The following is a 19872-nucleotide window of genomic DNA, read 5'->3' on the forward strand; positions in this document are numbered from 1 at the left end:
TGCATGGGAAAACCCACCCCCTCTAATAATAATAATAATAATAATAATAAATAATAATAATAACATTTAAAGGAATAAATTATTGCGTAAGATTGTTCAGTCCGGTATAACGCACTCTCAGAGATGTTCTGGACACATTATGCAAGAAATGGATGTGGTGTAAACTCCAACATTCCCCCTCCCCCACAGTCTTTACATTTCCCTATTATTGCTACAGCCGTGTTCCAATTTTCTTACAAATTACTGAGAATCAAGTTTAACGGAGATTACTGTTTGTGGTATGTGATCGTGTCGAGTACGGTGGATCATTACCAACTTTTCAGAGGAACCTTCCTATTTCATCTCCGGGGTAGGAGACTTTCCCGTCTCTTCTACCCTGAAGATGGAGGCAACAGGTTCATCCGAAACGTTTCTAACAGACGACACTACGTCATATCGCAGAGGACAGTCGTTCTCGTAAACACCGATTTGAATCTCGAACGTCAGCCTGCATCAGCGTTAAATAGCCGCTTCGAAGCCGCTCTCACAAGTTAAGGAATTCTTACGCTTTGCTTTTATTAAATCTTTTGGCACGAACTGTGATGCTGATACTGGATTTCGAAAGGACAATTCGGGGTGACATTGCATTAACGCACAGAACTACTTCGTGTCCCTGCAATTCATATTTCTTTACTAAAGCTTGTGTTTCGTGATGTATTTCTCTGCCAACTGGAATGCTAGTTTTGAAACCTGTATTTCACCTCTTACATAAGAGACATTCATAAGAAAGAACAACCGGTTAATATTGTGCAGAGAAATTACGCCTATGTTTTGCGAGAAACATACGAAATACATAAATACACTCTGTATGCAAAATGCAGAGATTTCGTTCCGAAGGCAGATGGTACACATTGTCACGCTTGTGTCTGAGCATAGAAGGGTTTGGGTTTATAATTGGATTTATTTAACACTTACCGATCGTAACTACAAGTAACTGTAGCGCTATCGCTAATCCACACACTCTGCAGTTCACTGCAGCACTCGCTGTCTTATCAGTCTGCTGTGTCTTCACCAGTCGTTGTCTGGTAACGGCTTCCAACAGTGTAGATCCGTCAACTTCGTGTTCACGGCTTCGCGTCCTCGCTGGCTGTCGCCTATCTCACTGCAGCTCTCGAGCTCAACTAACCGGCTGCCATCTGCCGAAATCTCAACTCATCTCCACTCAAAGTCAAAGATGAAGTTACTTTAGGACTGGCGGTTTACCGCCAATCAGTTCATCTTGGAGCCAAACCCCTTGAGACCCACTACCAGAGGTTTTTTTCAAGTAACCCCTTGCGATAATAGTCCGTATGTAACATCCTCTATAGCGGCCTCCATAGTCTAAGGGTAACATTCCCACCTCATGACTCAAGGTACGCGGGTTCAAACCCGGCGGAGGTCGTGGAATTTTTAAGGGCGGAAAAATTCAGGGAACAAGTCCTCCGGGAGGGACTTTAAGCCGTGGGTCCCGTGTCGTAGCTTTACGGCACGTAAAAGAACCTCATGCCTCAAGGAGGCCTCTGAGCCAAATTATAAGGACATTTCCCGCTCAACAATAGTCTCTAACGCCTCTGGTAGATGGGGGAAGCATCTAGATACCGCTGAGCCAGTAGAGGCCGAACTCGCTGCCTGAGTCGGGACTGATGGCACGCAGCAGTGTCGGTAGGGTATAGAGACTGGTAGAATATCACAGAGGGACGTACAATAGACCACTGGTCGCGGTGCATGGGGAAACCCACCCCCTCCAATAATAATAATAATAATAACATCCTCTCTGACGAGAAGATGGGTTTGTCTCTTATGGATATGCTTGGTGTTTCGTCAAGTGTACGTATCGCACATATAGCATGTTACTGAAACACTTTCCTTCTGCTCTGTATACAAGTCCTCTGTGGTGCAGGCTTTGCACAGTAGATCATGCCTATCTTACATATCTTATGCTACAATGGTAACTTAGTCTCTTGAACAAGCGTAAACTTAACCACAGCCAAGTTTAAGCCTCTTATATTTTCACTAACTCCTTATGTAGNAAGCGTATTGGTTTTGGGTTGGTTTTTAGTCTCGGAATTTAGACTTGGCGTTTGTATGGCCGGAGGGCTTAACGTCTTGATATTTCTAGCGTCGACACAAGTGGTGCCGACGGGAAATTGTTAGTCTAAATGAGCTTGTCTTTGTTTCTTGGTCAAATGTGTCTTTTGTTATTTATGTATTGTTATATTTTGTTATTAAATTGTATCTGGTTTTATCTAAGCCAACGACTGAGTGTAGCTTCCTCCTCCTAGCTTGGATACCCCATCTCCATCTAGGGGAGCGTGAGAACCAACAATAGAGCCAGTAACGATTGCGCTGTGCCCTTCCTCTTCGTAATAATAATAATATAATANGGGACGAAGTGGAGAGGAAGAAGAAGGGCGCGGTGCAATGCATTAGTCACCGTCTTATAAAGAGATTATTATTATGACTCTACAGTCCTTTGTTGGACCTTGGACGATTGATCAACCCGTCGCAAGACCGCTAACTACACACAGGATAACACAGTAAACGCACACAGACACACATGCCTTCAGTGGGATTCAAACCCACGATCCCAGCGTTCGAGCGAGCGAAGACAGTTCATGCCTTAGACCGTACGGCCACTGTGCCGATTTCTTTAAAAATATTATTTAACCTCATTAGGTCAATGTTATGGCTCATGAAGCTAGAGGCTGCAGGTCCAGGTTCAGTCCCGGGTGACATGACGGCCCTTCTGATCATCATTGCACTGTTGCTCCATACTCACTATCAGCCCTCTGCCCTGAGGTGTTGCATAGCCCGGCCCAGGCTCCTCACTTTTAAGTTGGGGGGTGGGGGAGCTCATTTCTTACCCGGCACTTGGCTGGTTACATAGTAAGTCTTTTTGGTGGCTTGGTGGGGGTTCAAATTTCAAACTACCGGACAAGAAGATTTCAAGCTATAAAGCTTCTGACTTTCATCCGGAGGTCCTCGATTTAGATCTTGGCTAGGGTACCTATTATTCTAGAGCGTGTTTCTCTTCAGTTCCTCCCGGAAAAGAAAGTGCTGGATCAATACCGCAGACTAGGTGAGTCGGGATAGCTCAGCTGGTGTAGTTGGACGGCCTGGTTGTCCATGTTCGAGTCCTGCCCACAGCGTCCTGACCGGCTCTGGGGTCCATCCTGCCTCCTATCCAGTGGGTACCTGGGGTTGTAAAGCGGCCGCGGCGTGAAACTGACCTCTCACCTCCAACTGGTGAAGAATGTAAACCGTTGTGTTCCACGTGCTGTTTCATTATTTGCCCTAATGTTAGCAGCTGGTGACACCAACGTTAAATAAACACAGTTTTATGGGTCACGTAATGATATGTAAGTACAGAGACTGCGTGACGTCACTGACTAACGCTGAATTGAAAAGAGTTTGGAAGGAAGCGATAAATGACTGATCGAGGCAATATCCCGTAATTTGCTTGGAGAGACTGAGGAGAACGAAGAAGATCTGTCAGGATATCCAATGTGGAGACTGAAGTTTGAACCAAGCAGCTGTTACTTCGGCACATTTTCAGTTCACGTACTTAAAAGTGTTCTGACCCAGGCGTTTCGGAACCCGTTGTCTTGAGTCACTGACCAAAGCAATTTGCATTCATGTTTTGGCGCGCTCAGCCCCTGCCAGGGGGGGGGGCGATGGATGCCATTTACCCACAAGTCAAGATCTCGAGGGAGTTAGCAGCTACGCACCTTGGCAGCCGGTGCTATATGCCAGTCTGTGATTAACAAGAAGACTAGAAAACTGGATTGCAAAAATTGTTTTCGAAAAATAACCTTCTCCGCGGAAGAAATGTTTGTTATGTTGTGTTTCTTTTGTACTAGTCTCAGACTTTTTCTTTCGGAAGCCATTATTTAGTTTCAGTCAGTAAGGTTTCGATAACTACAGAAAACTTACGTTTTTTAGTTAATTCTGCTGTGCTGATATGAAAGCTCTACACATCACAGTCTTGTGTATTGAGCTTTGAGGCAAAACTGAAATTTTCATTTTCGAGTTTTTTTTTTTTTTTTTTGAAGAGCTGGGATAGATCGGTTGGTACGAGTATAGCGACTGGCTACGTGCTGGAGGGCCGGGATTCGATTTCCGGCAAGGATAAGAGATATTTCTCTTCTTCATAACATCCAGACCGGCTCTGGTGACCACCCAGCCCCCCTCCCCCCCAATCCAGTGGGTATCGAAGGCTCTTTCGCCGGGGGTGAATCTGACTATTCACTTCCATTTAGTACCAAGATAATAAAATGGTGTAACTGTAACTGCACCACACGTCTTCACTGCATGATCATTAGTTAAGCACAGGGACAACTTATTTTTTTTCCTTTGGCACTACAGCCCCAGTAGGCCTAGGCCTACCTCCATGAACTTCTCCGTTCACTTCGGTTTTTCTAGATCTTACACATGCAGTAGGACTCCTTGGACGGGTGATCAGCTCGTCGCAAGGCCTCTACCTGTACACAAACACAGAAAGACACACACACACACACTCAAACTAAACATCCATGCCCTGAGTGGGATTCGAACCCACGATCCCGGTTTCCAAGCGAGCGAAGACAGTACATGCCCTAGACCCCTCGGCTACCGTGACCGGCCAGGGACAACTTTAGCCTTACCTTTTTTACTGCTAGGTAATGTACGTATGGGGAGAATATCGAAATAAAATATTTAGTAATATTTATTTAGACCAAATCCTTACAGATCACAAAACTAAAATGTTATAAGGCAGTGCCTCTACTGGACAATATATCGATCAGACAGAAGAAAAAGAGTCAGCCAAAATGTGGTTCCCACATCCATTCGCCGGGTATATTCTCTTAGATCAGAAACGAAGTACAGACATACGTTCAGGATTAAAAGTATTCAGTTTAACTGAGAGAATAGGAAGCCGTAAAGGAAACTGGTACGATTACGTTTTAAGAACGAAGATGTAGACTCCAAAATATAGTGAACTCGGACAGTGCATAGCTAGATGCAAGGACATGTTCGCTTGAAGTCGGAAACAGGTCAATGGCGTATACACTTGAAGAAGGAAGAGAAGACTATCCATAAAATATCTGTCAGTGTTTATTTTGTAACTGAAGGCAAAATCAATCGAATATCTCCATGTTTCTACCTGAAAGAAATGTAACTCTGTTTCCAACCCCTATCCAGTGCTTACCGGGTGCTGGAACGTGAAGCTAACCACTCACCACCAGCTAGTGTCGAGTCTATACATCCACTCCCCCATACGCCTTCATGGTGTNGTGGTCTGCGCTACACAACAGTAGAACTGTACTTTCTGCGTGGTCCGTGCCTAAGGTTTATTGGGGTAAACAAAGGTCGTTTGCGAGTAGTCGCAGCTGAGAAACCGTGTGTCAAGAAGACGAGTTGAGAGTACAGAGTGCAGTGCAGTGCAGTGCAGTTAAGAGTTAGTTGAAGGAGCGCTGCTGTGTATAGTTCCTGTGTTTTGATTGTGTTACCAGGAGACGGCTGGTATGTGTAACAGTGAATCATGAAATGTAGATTTAGCAATAGCGCTATAATTACTTGTAATCACTGGTGATTATAAGGAATAAATAAACCCGTTCATCGAATCGAGAACCCGCGTTATTAATCACTGATACACGTGATAGTATTCATGCCATGTGCTTAGTTAAATTTCGTGTCTTAGCACAATACGGTTTTTACTCAGTTTTTGTAGGCAAATTCTGGAATAGTACTCTAGATCAGCGTTGGCCAACCTAATACATTTCGAGGGCCAAATTTAGTTTATAGAACACCATCAGGGGCCAGACACAGTGTTTCTTNAATTAAATAAACCGTGTAAGAGTCTTTTGGGATATGACGTCATGTAGTGTGGTAGGAAATTTACCAAAGATTCGAGGAACATACTGACTCCGTCTTCAGTGTAGAAGAGGATGCTAAGCAAGCAAGAACCTAACTGTAAGCAGAGTATTCTGCAGACAACAAGGCGTCATATCCCTGAAAATATCAAATCTTAATAGTTGTCACCGCCGTAACAAGAAGAATTAAGTCTTCCCATAATTTCTGAACATTTTGGCCTTTCATCCTCTCAAACACAAATTACTGTTGCAGTATTTGCGGGAGAGGTTCAAGATAGACGTGCCACATCGCTTCAAGGTGCACAATTTCATGTCTCCTACTTTCTGCGACCACTGTGGTTCACTCCTTTACGGTCTGTTCCGGCAGGGTCTCAAGTGCGAAGGTAAGTCCCGTATGTTTATGTGTGATGACAAAAATGCTCAAACTGCTGGCGTCTGGCACAGATCACCCTCCTTCATTCAGTCATGATTGTCTTTATTATTTCTTTTGTAAGTTGATAATGACTTTAATGGCCAAGAATTTATATCTTAATTATTCCTGTACACGTAATTAAATAACGAAAATCACTGCACTTTGGAACGCCGTTAATTTTATTTCATTAACGTAAACTCGATTCTGTTCAAAGAACTCTTTTCAAAAGATGAAAAATCGCTTTAACTTTTTTAGTAGTATGGTTAATCACAGGGTGCACGCGGTAGCGTAGTTGTTTGAGGCTCTACGTAAAAACCATAAGGTCGTGGCTTCGGTTCCCGATGAGTTCATTGGATTTTTAAATTGATCTAATCCTTCCAGGCGCACTGTGACCCTGGGATCGACTCAGCCTCTATCAGAAATGAGTACCAGGAATCTTTCTGGGGGTAAAGAGTGGCCGGGGCGTAAGGCTGACAGCCTTACCGCCATCTATGAGCCGACTGTCTAGAGAAAATTTGGGAGCCTCGACGTCTCACAACCCTACTGGCCTCCATGGACTGTTACCTTACCTTTAAGACCCGGGAGTATTCAGAAGAACGCACGTGGAATGTCCGTGTTTTTCGATGCTGGCCAAACTTTCCGATCTTGCTTAAAGGAGTTTCTTCTCAGCCTGCAGCTTAGGCCCTCTAAGCCCTACCAGTTCAGAATTAGCTTCTGAAACTTCGGTTCTTGAAGACAATTGGTAGGATTCCTTGGACGGAAGATCTGAGTTACGTTCTTGAAACCCGAAGTGATGTTCTGTCAGCGGTGATTATGAAGGATGTGGTCGCCTGGGTTGTAGAGCAGTATAATTCGGAGAGAAACCGACGTTTCGGGAGAACATTGTCTTCATAAAGCGGTAAACTGGAAGAAGCAGACGACAGGCTGATCTGAACTCTTTCAGTAATATACGCGATAACCTAAATCAAATATAAGAACATTGCCCTGTCGACATATTTAGTACTTTGCGTTTAATTTTTGCTATTTATTATATGATTAATGTTTGTAGAATTCTGAACTAGTAATTGGATAAATTAGGAAACCTGTCATGTTACATGACTGGGAAGAAAATATGCTAAATAGAAAATATTTCAATTCCTGAAAATTTCCATCTTCTGAAATAACGCCATGTGGTCCGTTGAAAGTCAACCGACGTTTCGGAGGAGACATATTCCTTCGAAATGTTGGTTCACTTTCAATGGACTACGTGACATTATAACCTAGAAAACAGAATTCACCATAATCTCCTTGGTGAGAAACTGAAATCCTACATTTTAATTTTACATTTTAATTCTCTTGCGAAAGACTGATCCCCGTCCAGGGAGTCCTACTTACTGTGTGCAGAGTAATGAACTGAAAAAGCGGCCAAGGTCCACATGGGCTGCAGAGCCGTGGGTAGGTAGGTGTGTGTGTGTGTGTGTGTGTGTGGGGGGGGGGATGGATGGTACTTTAATAAAAGAATCTTGATCGTTAAAGAAATACAGTGTTTCAAAGTGCAGCTATAAATTTTCTTTATGAAGGTATGAATTTTAATTAATTTCAAACTGTAGAAAGAGGCGTAAGGTGGGAAGAAATTTAACTTATTTGTTTTCTCTTTAAGCCACAGCGAAATCCCACCCAAAATGAGTCTGTAATTCCATGCATTATGTGGAAGTGACTCGGCAAGCATTGCAGACAGCAGTTTGAGTTATGATGATTTGTGCTGAGTTTAAATGCGTCTGACGGAATGGTGTAACAATAACCATGACTACTAGTTTGGACACTGTCCATTGTTTTGAGTTTTTTAACTCACTATTTCGGAAACCAATTGATCCAGTGAGTGAGACAATCTCCTCCACTACACCTGATAAGGGAAGTATTCAGTATACCAACGCTGTGATGGAACAAAATCAGGACCACGGACAATGTCGAAATGTTCTTCATTCGGAAATCACAGCGCCGCGTGTACTTTCGGAAATAAGCAGAATGTGCAGCCTGAAGAAGGGAAAACTGGATTGTCTAATTGAAGACGATTCTAAGGAAGGCTGTGGCCCAAAAAGGGGAGGGGGTTACTAATGATGATAATGATTTATTATTATGATAAGCAGAACACTGACACTTACTGATAAAATGGTTTTCCTCAGTCGTATATAGGACATATAATCGTATCTTGTGGGCTCAAACGTGATCTTGAGTCTATTAAGGTAACTTTTGGTTTTAGAATGTTAGCGTATTTTCTAAAGTTTATAATAAACAGTTTTTAATAATTAATCTTAGAAAATGTATTAAGAATTTGGAACTAGGAAACGCCTAAAAATGATTGAATTAATTTTCTGCTGTTGTATTTTAGCGTCCTGTTGCACTGATTTTCATCCATGATATACGCGAGTTTGAATTAAGACATATAGACGAATAATCTTAACAAGTTTTAGTATATATAAATTTTATTATAGTTGACGAATAATGTACTTTCTAAATAATTTTATGAAAGACACAAGATGGCAAACAATGTAATAGCTTAGCGTAAATAACGAACCTGAAGATGGCACTATGTTGCCGAAACATGTAGTAAGAAGTGACGTATGAAATTGAGTGCACTACAAGACGGCCATTACAAATACCATGGATTAATTTTCTACATTCGTAAATGTTTGAAATTCTGAAATGGACGAGACGGTGTCATTTAGAGTTCTGTAGAATGCGCACCTGGATGCGCAGTAGGCTTGTATGGAAACCCACTTCACACCAACGCCAACGTACACCAAGCCATCCCAACCCGCACCAAATTATTCCAGTTCACGTCAGTGATTCAAATTTCACGAAACAAAAATATCGGTATGATTACAAAGCCACAAATATGCGAATTAAGCCAGTCGTCATATGCACATATTTCTCATTTCTGGCCCAAAAGACTTTGTGGGCCGTCACTGCTGCCAACATGCAGAGTGTTATCCCTTGCTTTCTGTTAGATGCTCTCTCTGTATAGTCAAGTTCTGAAGTTCAATTAAAAAAAAAGATAAAGGTATCCCTGTGACAGGCCACTGAGTCCCATAGGGTTTTGAGACGTCGAGGCTCACATAATTTTCTAGACATCCAGCTCACAGATGGCGGTAAGGTTAAGTAAAATTATCCCTGTTACAGGCCGTGGAGGTCCATAAGGTTGGTCGAGGCTCCCACATTTTCTAGACAACCAGCTCACAGATGGCGGTGAGGTTAAGTAAAATTATCCCTGTTACAGGCCGTGAAGGCCCATAGGGTTGTGAAACGTCGAAGCTCCCACATTTTCTAGACAACCAGCTCACAGATGGCGGTGAGGTTAAGTAAAGGTATCCCTGTAACGGGACGTGAAGGCCGATAAGGTTGTTAGATGTCGACCGCAACCTTCGGCTCCGCGCGTCAGCATTTCCTACCCTTGCTTTCGACATTAATTCTCGCAGGAGAATTATAATACTGCCACGTGTATGGAGAGTGATTATAGAAGGGGTTTGGATTTGGTGACGTGACTTTTTGACCACTTATACACTCACGCCTCATGACTACACTTTAAAGATCACAGATACACAGTCTAGTGTCCTCAGTATATTACACTCTCAACTAGTCGTTGCCTGGTAACGGCTTCTAACAGTGGAGATTCTTCAGCTTCCGCGCTCCCGCCATCGCCATATGGTAAATGTCTCACAGCTGACCTCGTTGCTCCAACTGACTCCCTGGCTGGCGATCATTTCTCACCAACCACCTGGTCTTCGCTTTACAGACTCCCTTACTGACTCAGAGTCAGAGTTACTTTACGACTGACGGTTTACCACCAATCAGTTCTTCTTGGCGAAAGTCCCTTGAAACTCGCAGTCAGTATATATATTTTTTCCAACTGAAATCTTGCGGTAGTAGTCCTTATGTAACATCCTCTCTGACAAGAGGATGGGTCTGTCGTTTAAAATTGTTGCTGGCCCCGGACAGCGCAGTCATTCTCAAGTCAGGGTCCTGCGGGACTCAAGACCACATTTTACTGTCTTGGTTTCGGGAACCCCAACCTGGAGGACCAGGTTCCATATTATTATCCCCCATGAACACAGTGGCCCTGTTATACCCCCAGGCACTGGGGTCCTTTTTCATCGCCTCTTACGACTCGCAGGGATACGGTGAAAGTAATCGAACCTCTTGGCGCGGACAGCGTAGAAAACGCCGTTTCCAGCACTTCTTCTATTGTTGCCGTGGGAACTTGTTCCGTGGTCGTCACCTAGTAACGTGTCTACACGCTGCAACAATTTTTCCCGCTTCCCGATTTTTCGACTGATTTTTCTCGGGATTCGGAAAAACAAAAACATTTCCCGAGGAATGCCGGGAAGGAATTCTCGCATAGAAATGCTTCCAAAATATTTGAACTGTGGCACTCTCAAAGGATCCATTTGTTCTGTCTGTGTTATGATTTTGCTGTGAATTCTGGTGACCAGACACCAACGTACGCTTAGTTTTCTCTGCTTATGCTTACTAGTGTCATTTAGAGCGTTTAATGTCGCTTAGTAGTTGAATCTGAAAATTTGTGTTCGTTTTAAACGATCGATAGACTCCAGAATTCTATAACTTTGCCACTGTCTGCCAGGAGGAAATATTTGTTGGTTACTGGATTAATTGNACGCTGCAACAATTTTTCCCGCTTCCCGATTTTTCGACTGATTTTTCTCGGGATTCGGAAAAACAAAAACATTTCCCGAGGAATGCCGGGAAGGAATTCTCGCATAGAAATGCTTCCAAAATATTTGAACTGTGGCACTCTCAAAGGATCCATTTGTTCTGTCTGTGTTATGATTTTGCTGTGAATTCTGGTGACCAGACACCAACGTACGCTTAGTTTTCTCTGCTTATGCTTACTAGTGTCATTTAGAGCGTTTAATGTCGCTTAGTAGTTGAATCTGAAAATTTGTGTTCGTTTTAAACGATCGATAGACTCCAGAATTCTATAACTTTGCCACTGTCTGCCAGGAGGAAATATTTGTTGGTTACTGGATTAATTGAGTGTGAAGATTGGAGGCGGGATTCGGAATTCGGCGGGCATGCGCACATAGCTCCCGAGCCTGACGCGCCTCTAACCAAATAAGTACACACACCGACAATCTCTGCTCCGTGTAACCACAACCGGTGCAAGTAGGTAGTCTCAGGGCTACTGAGAACTTCCGTTCCATTCTCACTGTTTTAGTACATATTTGCTTTCAATGAATTGACCCAGCAGTTTGGTGTAGCGGCGGTAGGGATCTGCAACATGTTCCTTAAGAATGCACGTTAGCATACTCGTACGTCGCATTTGAAGGGTCCGAAGCCTTCGTAGTTTGAACAGTCTTCATGCCACCCACTACACTGCTCCCAGTCCTCAGTATCTTCTACAGCTGCAGAACAAGTTGACGCTACTGAAGGGTTTTGCTGCCTTGTTTGTTATTGCTTGGCTCTCTTCTCGTTGCTAGAAGAGCGTTCTTACGTGTATATGGAGAGGAAGATAAAACTTCAGACATTTTAGAGGTTCTCTTCCGCTTCTTCGTCTGCGCTGCCTTCGGTAATGGTGAGATCATAGCAGGTAACACTTGGTGCTCAGCAACTATCGCAGGCTGAACTGTTAAGAACACTTCATTACCATTTTCATTGTTCACTGAAACGTTATTGTCTTCTGCAGTGGCTTGATGCTCCTGCACACCGGGGCAGAATATCACTTCTGAGGGTGCACAGTCTTCATCTGAGAAGACATTCCTGTTAACTGGATGAATTCCCGTTGTCTCGAATGCACGGTCTACCATTTTCATCTTTGCCACCCTCTCGTAGGCTGATCTAAAGATTCTGGCAACGTTGGTCTAAGCAATTGCAGTGTCCGGATGTTTCACTAGCCACCTGTCAGCCTCTTGGGCGTAGGCTTCCTTCAGAGGCCTAAAAGCTGAAGCCTGTTCCTTGCATGCGGTGGTAAAGACAGAAGAGTTATATGATGTTCCCTACAGAAGAGAACAGCTTGAATATTGCAATGTGCGATGTGCTTGTCCAGAAGAAACCTGGATCTTCTTTCGTTGGTTTCACGAAGCTGCTGAAATGTTTAGCCACGCTACGAAAAGTTCAGTATTGATAAAACCAGTGTCAGAAATCATTGGCAATGTTCCTTCAGGGGCATTTGTGAACAGCTCTGGTTTCATCCGTTTTCTTGCGAAAATCATAGCTGGAGGAACAAATATGCAGCACGCTACAGTTACTGTCTGCCCTCTCGCCTGATGTCTCTTTGCAGACGGTTTTCTTTCCCTTTTGGGATATTGCCTTTAGGACACGATTGGGTACTGTCGAGATACCAGACTCGTCCACATTGAATTTACGGTGAACTGGAAACTTTTTCTCAGCACACACACTGACCAAATTATTGTGAAATCGCTCACATTGGATTTTGTTGAATCCAATTGCTCTCCCTAGACTACATTTCTCTGGAGTGCGTAACGTTAGATTTCACCCCTTGCAAAAGGCCAATACCCAGTTCTTTCCCTCTAATCTCACAGTCCTGTTGAACCTGTGTTCAATTTTGTTCTTGTCGGCAAACTCGTGCGCTAAACTCATAAGCAGTTTCCTGGTAATGCCATAGACTCTTGTCTAGCTCCGTCAAATGGTCTGCCAGTTGCCGTTCCTGCTCAGGAGTAGACACAAGGAATTGGTACAGTTCCCTGTAAGTTAAAGCAAGAATAAATTATATAATTTACTCAGATGGTAAATATTGTAGACTTTAGTCAAAATGTAGTATAACATAAATAAATAAATGATTAACAAGAAATAAATAAAATATTAAATTACTTATTTAATTAATAGTGCTCATTTACCAATTTCAGTCTGTTTCTCAAAGTGGATTCTTTCGTTCCCAGTGAAGCAGCTACTTTTCTTTGACTTTCACAGTTTTCAATTCTGCTTCTAGTTTCGTCTAGATTTCGTGAGTAAATATCACTTTCCGGTCACATTCCCTGGAATATGTTGAACTCATAATGCGCTTGAACAGACGTCTGTAAGAAAGAACATCCCAGTTTGAAACCTTTTCTACGAAGCGAAATTTTGCTTCTAAGATCGCGCACAAGCGCGCAGTCTTACAGGCTTCTATGTAAGTTCCACCTTTTGGCCAAAGCTGGCAGACGCCTTCGCGCAGGCAAACAGCGAGTAGCTCACATCTTAGGGTATGTGTTCCCCTTGCAACAGGAATATTTTATCCAAGAAAATATTATTAAAGTTTGCAAGAAAGCTGGCCTTCTCAATATTTAGATTTATATCAAGATTGATGAATTGTTATTCTTACCTGATAAATCTTTATTAAACCACGTTCAGGAAAGTTCTTCACACCGTTCAAGAGTACCTCACGAGCTTCGTCTCTCGACAGAATGTCGCCAGACAGCAGTGCTGCCAACTACAAGAAAATGCCACTTCGCAAACTTAGAGGCTGCGCAATCTTAAGTGCCTTTCCTTTATCGAAATTAAAAAAAATTATATCTCGGAAACTGTCATACACATATCCGGTTTCTGTTATCGGAAAGGAAAACTGTGAACATTTTTCTCATGCTCGGCTTACGCGCATGCGCCGCCATATTTCTGCCAACATGTTAAGAATCACCTGGACAGAAGTGAACCAATTGCTTGGCCTCCAAGGTCACCAAATTTGACCCCAGTGGATATTTTCTTGTGGGGTTGTGTGAAGAACATTGTCTACCAGGTTAAGATCAACGACCTTCAACACCTGAAAGCCTGCATAAGGAACGCTGTGGCTACGGTAACACCAAACATGCTTCAAGTAACGTGGGACGAGGTCGAATATCGTCTGGATATTTGTCGTGCCTCCAAGGGAGCCCATAAAGTTATAGAGAGAGAGAGGTTACAGCGGGAGGATTGAGAAAATAACTTAATGAAGAGGATTTTATAATTCATACTGCCCTACCGAATGGGCATCGGGGGCCCTAGCCTAGGGGTTAAGTGTTGGGGGGAGAGGCCTTTACGAAGCTGATCTCTCACATCCGTCTAGTGTCGAGGTTAGGAATAGTGGAGCTATGTAGGGCTTTTACGTGAGGACGGACACATAGTCCAGTCTCGGAAACTTTTTAAATAAAAACAGGACATGGCTAATCTCTAAAAATTTAGTAGGCCATATACAGTTGTATTCGGGCCAGTTTTAAGGAAGCGCAAATGAATATGGCGACAGAGTTCAGTAGTATATCTTATTCATTTCTAGCCACACGAAGGCCCTGGGGGTCGACTCAACCACTAACAGAAATGAGTACCAGGAATCCTCCTGGGGGGTAAAGGCCGGCCGACGCGTGAGGCTGACAACCTCACCGCTATCTGTGAGCCGACTGTCTAGAGAATGTGGGGAGCCTCGACGTCTCACAACCCTATGGACCTTCACGGCTTGTTACAGCGATAGCTTTACTTAACCTCACCGCCATCTGTGAGACGATTGCCTAGAACATGTGGGAGCCTCGACGCCTCACAACCCTATGGGCCTTCACGGCCTGTTGCAGGGATAGCTCTACTTAACCTCACCGCCATCTATGAGCCGATTGTCTGCAAAGTGTAGGAGCCTCGACGTCTCACAACCCTATGGACCTTCACGGCCTGTTACAGGGATAGCTTTACGTAACCTCACCGCCATCTGTGAGCCGATTGTCTGGAACATGTGGGAGCCTCGACGTCTCACAACCCTATGGACCTTCACGGCCTGTTACAGGGATAGCTTTACGTAACCTCACCGCCATCTGTGAGCCGATTGTCTGGAAAATGTGGGAGCCTCGACGTCTCACAACCTTATGGGCCTTCACGGGCTGTTACAGCGATAGCTTTACTTAACCTCCCCGCCATCTGTGAGCCGATTTTCTAGAAAATGTGAGAGCCTCGACGCCTCACAACCCTATGGGCGTTCACGGCCTGTTGCAGAGATAGCTTTACTTAACCTCACCGCCATCTGTGAGCCGATTTTCTAGAAAATGTGAGAGCCTCAACACCTCACAACCCTATGGGCGTTCACGGCCTGTTGCAGAGATAGCTTTACTTAACCTCACCGCCATCTGTGAGCCACTTTTCTAGAAAATGTGAGAGCCTCGACGTCTCACAACCCTATGGACCTTCACGGGCTGTTACAGCGATAGCTTTACTTAACCTCACCGCCATCTATGAGCTGATTGTCTAAAAAAGTGGGAGCCTCGGCGTCTCACAACCCAATGGCCTTCACGGGCTGTTACAGGGATAGCTGTATTATTTTTGTGATATTCTTCCATCTATATCTTGATTTTCCTAGTGATTCTCTCCTTCTGGCTTTCAGGCCAAAGCCCTATATACTTTCCTCTTCTCCCCATTACGTTCTACATGTAGTGCCTATCTCATCCTCCTTGACTTTAATTATTTCAATTTTATTGGCGAAGATTACAAATTATGAAGCTCGTCATTATGCTGTTTCCTCCAGCCTCATATTTATTGGAAGAGAGAACAACAAAATGAATCTGATGTCAGCCCAGTGAAACACAATAAGGACTTCCCATGTTTATTTTATTTTTTATGAATGTGAAGTGTGTTTTAGGGAGCCAGTGTTGATTTTCGAAATTTCTGGTTCACGAGTCTGCACGTAGTTTCCCCTTGAATTATCAGAAAACGCTGAGACTTAACAGAAAACACATACTGGACATTCCTCTAATAACGTTTGTTAAGAAAGTAAAAGGTAAAAGAGGCTCCCACATTTTCTAGAAAATCGGCTTACAGATAGGTGAGGTTCTCAGCCTTACGCGCCGACCGCCAATTATCTCCCAGAAAGATTCTTAGTGCTCATTTCTGTTGGAGTCTGAGTCGGCCCGAGGGCCGTAGTGCTGATGGAAGGATTAGGTAAATTGAAAAAAAGAAATCCACTCCATCGGGAGTCGAACCCACGACCCTCCGGCTTGTAGCGTACTGCCTCAACCAAGTACACTACCTCGTGCCTCCATAAATATTTATATCAATTTGTGCTCAAGTTACATAAATATATTTAGGTCTTAATGTAAAGCGGTCGCTACAGTTGTTCAATCTTATCGAGGATTTAAATGGCTCGGCAGTTTTCATAACGTTATCCGATATCAGGTTTCGTCACATTTCGTCTAGCGGTTCTGGCATTGGTTTACGTGTACATTCGGATGTAGCTGCCCCTGGTGTGAACTCCGCGGCGCTGTGAACTCGCCTCAAACTAAGATAAAAATAGCGCTGGACGAATTGGCAGCGTGTAATTCCTTTGCTACTTCCGCTTCGTATTCTGTGTACCCCAGCTTCGACTCCTGCTACGAAGACTAGGACTTTCATGTTCTTCCTCAGTTCTGGGCACATAATCTGTTCTTTCAGCATCCTCCACATTGGCCGTACAGTGCCACACGACGCAATAAAGCAGTCCCTCGCTAATCCGGATTAATTGTGGGGGGGGGGGTCGTCAAGATTAGGCGATAATTCAGAATAGTGAAGCAAATGGTAGCCCTAAAAGACAGAAAGATCTAAAACATATAAATGGAAAATTTAATGGTATAGTGCTGATAAAGGGCACGCGGTAATTTAGTTGATTTAGGCACTGTGCTACAAGCCGGAAGGTCGCGGGTTCGATTCGATGTCGCTGCATTTTTCAGTTGACCTAATCCTTCCAGCCCCACTATGGCCCTGGGGTCGACTCAGTCTCTACCAGAAATGAGTACCAGGAATCTCCGTTCGGCGCGCATCACCTATCTGTAAGCAGATTTTCTACAAAATGTGGGAGCCTCAACGTCTCACAAACTGATTGTCCTCCACGGCCTCTTACAAGGATAGTGCCGATGAAAACAAGTAGAAAACATCACTGTAGAATCTTTATTTAAAACCGTAAAAAGACAGTAGGTTTATTCATCGACAGAAGAGTCAGAAGATGTACTTGTTTTGGAACGTAATAATGCAGGTTTGAAGAAATTGTGAAGTTTTGTCTGAACAGATAAGTGACTCATCTGCCTTCCTGTGTGCCATGTGTGTTCATCTGTGGACAGCACTTTCGTATTTCGATCCGGATTGTCCGACATTTGGATTAACTGTAGCCGGACTATCGTAGGTTTATTCAGTGTACATTTGAAACAGCGTAATTTAAGTAGACCATTGGATGTTTCAGGAAGAAAGCAAGAAAATGAAACGTCGAAACAAATGATCACTTCATGGTTTATGAACGAGCAATTGTAAACTGCAGTTGAAGTAGCGCCAGACTCTTGTGCGATGGAGATTGTCTGAGTGCTTTCCTGTAACCTGAAGGTTGTGTTGAGGGGACCCACACAGTGAAAGACGTCACAGGGATCCTGTCACTTTTGACAGAGAAAGAGTTATTGTGAATGCTGGTGAGAGATGAAAAGCAATGGCTGGACTGGATAGAGAGCTTCTTCGTTGTTGAGGGTCTGAGTTCCAAACAGATAACTGCAATCATAAATGTTGTTTCCCGACAATGCAGCATGCATAAATAGTCTTTCCTGACAAGGTTACAATAAAAAGTGCCGTTTACCTGCAAGGATACCGAGATTCGAATATGTTCTTCTTTACAAGGCTTACGTTTAAAACATTACTGCTTGCTGTCTTCTTGCCTGGTTCGCATATTCTTAGAACTTATCTGTTTATCTGTCTGTCTATCCATTCCTGTTGCTCCCACTTGGAGCATAGGGCATCCGTGAAACTCTTCGTTTCACACATTACCGCGGCAACAATGGAGCAACTTCCGTAGCTACGCAGCGGCGCTCTAAACTCATCTTCCTGACAATAGAGAGGCTGTGTTTTCTGCGTGGTCCATGCAGAATGTTTATAAAGCAGAACTCAGTTGAGGTCGTCTACTGAAGAGTCGAGTTTCGAGACGCCAGCCTGCCAGGGCATGAGCTTTGAAGCAGAATTGCGGCGAGTCTCCGGAATTGGCAGTTGCAGAATAATGGCAAGAAAGGAGTTGGGCAGTGCAAAGAAGACTTCATGTGTGATTTGAATTTTCAATGAGACTGTTAGAAATCCGTTTCCAGGATACGGCTAGTAAAATCTGTGAGTCCTAGTCTTGTGTAGTGATGAACTGTAAAGTGTGGAAATATTGGTAGTGCTATAATTGCCTGTAGTCCTGAACTGTATGAATGTATAAGGCACAATAAATCCAATCATCCAGTCCAATCCGAACCCCCTATTTATAGGTCACTCACACTCCCGGCACGTGACAGTATTAATTTGTGAGCTGTGACGCCGTGTAATATGAATGATCTTTCGGCGGACTGTAAGGTATCCCTTTCCACAAGTTTGTACTCTTAATAGGTACCGTTGCAAGATCCCTAAACCCAGTGGAGTTATGTTATTTTAAATTTATTTGGCTTTTTCACTGATGGGACGTCGTGAATAATCCTAGAAAATGAAGCGAGTTTATAGCCTATTGTCACCTATCACTAATATTGAGGTGAAGTAAAGAGACTTCGAGAATTGTTATTGGGAGCCGGGATACCTCAGTTGGTATAGCAAAGGGCTACATGCTTGGACGGCTGAGGTTCGATTCCCGGCAGGGGTAAGGTTTTTCTGTTCTCCATATCGTCCAGACCGGTTCTGGGGCCAACCCAGCTTCCCATCCAGTGGGTACTGGCGATAAAGCATCCAGAGTGTGAGGCTGACAGCTCACCTCCGTCTAGTGCCGATGTCTTCACGGCATCGTAAAAAAGGTGAAGGTAAAATTGTCCCTGTGCTTAAGTAATTAAGCACTACGTCATGAAGGCGTATGGGGGACTGGATGTATAGATCCACATTTTCTTGACCTCGGCACTATTTGGAGGCGAGTGGTCAGCTTCACGCCCCGGCCGCTTTACTCCCGGGTAAGAGCTCCCAGTAATTATTGGGTAGGAGGTTGGGTGGACCACAGAGCCGGTCTGGACGACGTAAAGAAGAGAGAATTCTTGACCCTACCGGGATTCTAACTCCGACCTCTCGGTCGTCCAGCCCGTATCCATTCGCTATACCGACTAACTATCCCGGCTCCTCCTCATGGCATGGCGGTTAATTATTTAAGCACAGGATCAACTTTACCCTTTCTTACTGAATTGTTATCAACGGCCATATCCGTCTTCGGCAAATGAATTCCATAATGTTAACACTATGCTACATGTTGGAAGGTCGCGGGTTCCAATACCGATGAGGTCATTGGATTTTTTTCAATTGACCTAATCCTTCCGGCCGCACTATGGCCCTGAGGTTCACTCAGCCTCTAACAGAAATAAGTACCAGGGACTAGATAAATAATTTTCCTGGGGAGTAAAGCGCGGCCGCCGCGTAAGGCTGACAAGCTTACCGCCATCTTTGAGCCGATTGTCTAGATAATGTGGGACCCTCAACGTCTCACAACCCTATGGGCCTTCACGGCCTGGTACAGGGATAGCTTTACTTTTACTTCTTTTTTTTTTTTACCCCTGACAGACGGGCTGCGGACCAATATTTTCCAGCGTATAAGAACCGGAAATAGTTACCTGTACATCCTCGCAGGTTATGCTTTCACTATCCATGCCACAAAGGAAAATTGCGTAGTAACTCGCCAATTTGGCTTGGCTTCGAAAA

General features: G+C 43.9%; 1 protein-coding gene across 4 annotated transcripts in view; it reads left to right on the top strand.

Annotated features, from left to right (window-relative positions):
• Positions 1-19872, top strand: part of LOC111867348 (putative protein kinase C delta type homolog) — a 182263-nt gene that overhangs the window by 87167 nt on the left and 75224 nt on the right. For all 4 annotated transcript variants that reach the window (XM_023857125.2, XM_023857124.2, XM_033752650.1 and 1 more), the window contains one exon: positions 6124-6253. In XM_023857125.2, coding sequence (XP_023712893.1) covers positions 6124-6253 — 130 coding nt within the window. The remainder of the gene's footprint in view (positions 1-6123; positions 6254-19872) is intronic.

Source organism: Cryptotermes secundus, unplaced genomic scaffold (assembly GCF_002891405.2).
Source record: "Cryptotermes secundus unplaced genomic scaffold, Csec_1.0 scaffold65, whole genome shotgun sequence".
NCBI classification, from domain to species: Eukaryota; Metazoa; Arthropoda; class Insecta; order Blattodea; family Kalotermitidae; genus Cryptotermes; species Cryptotermes secundus.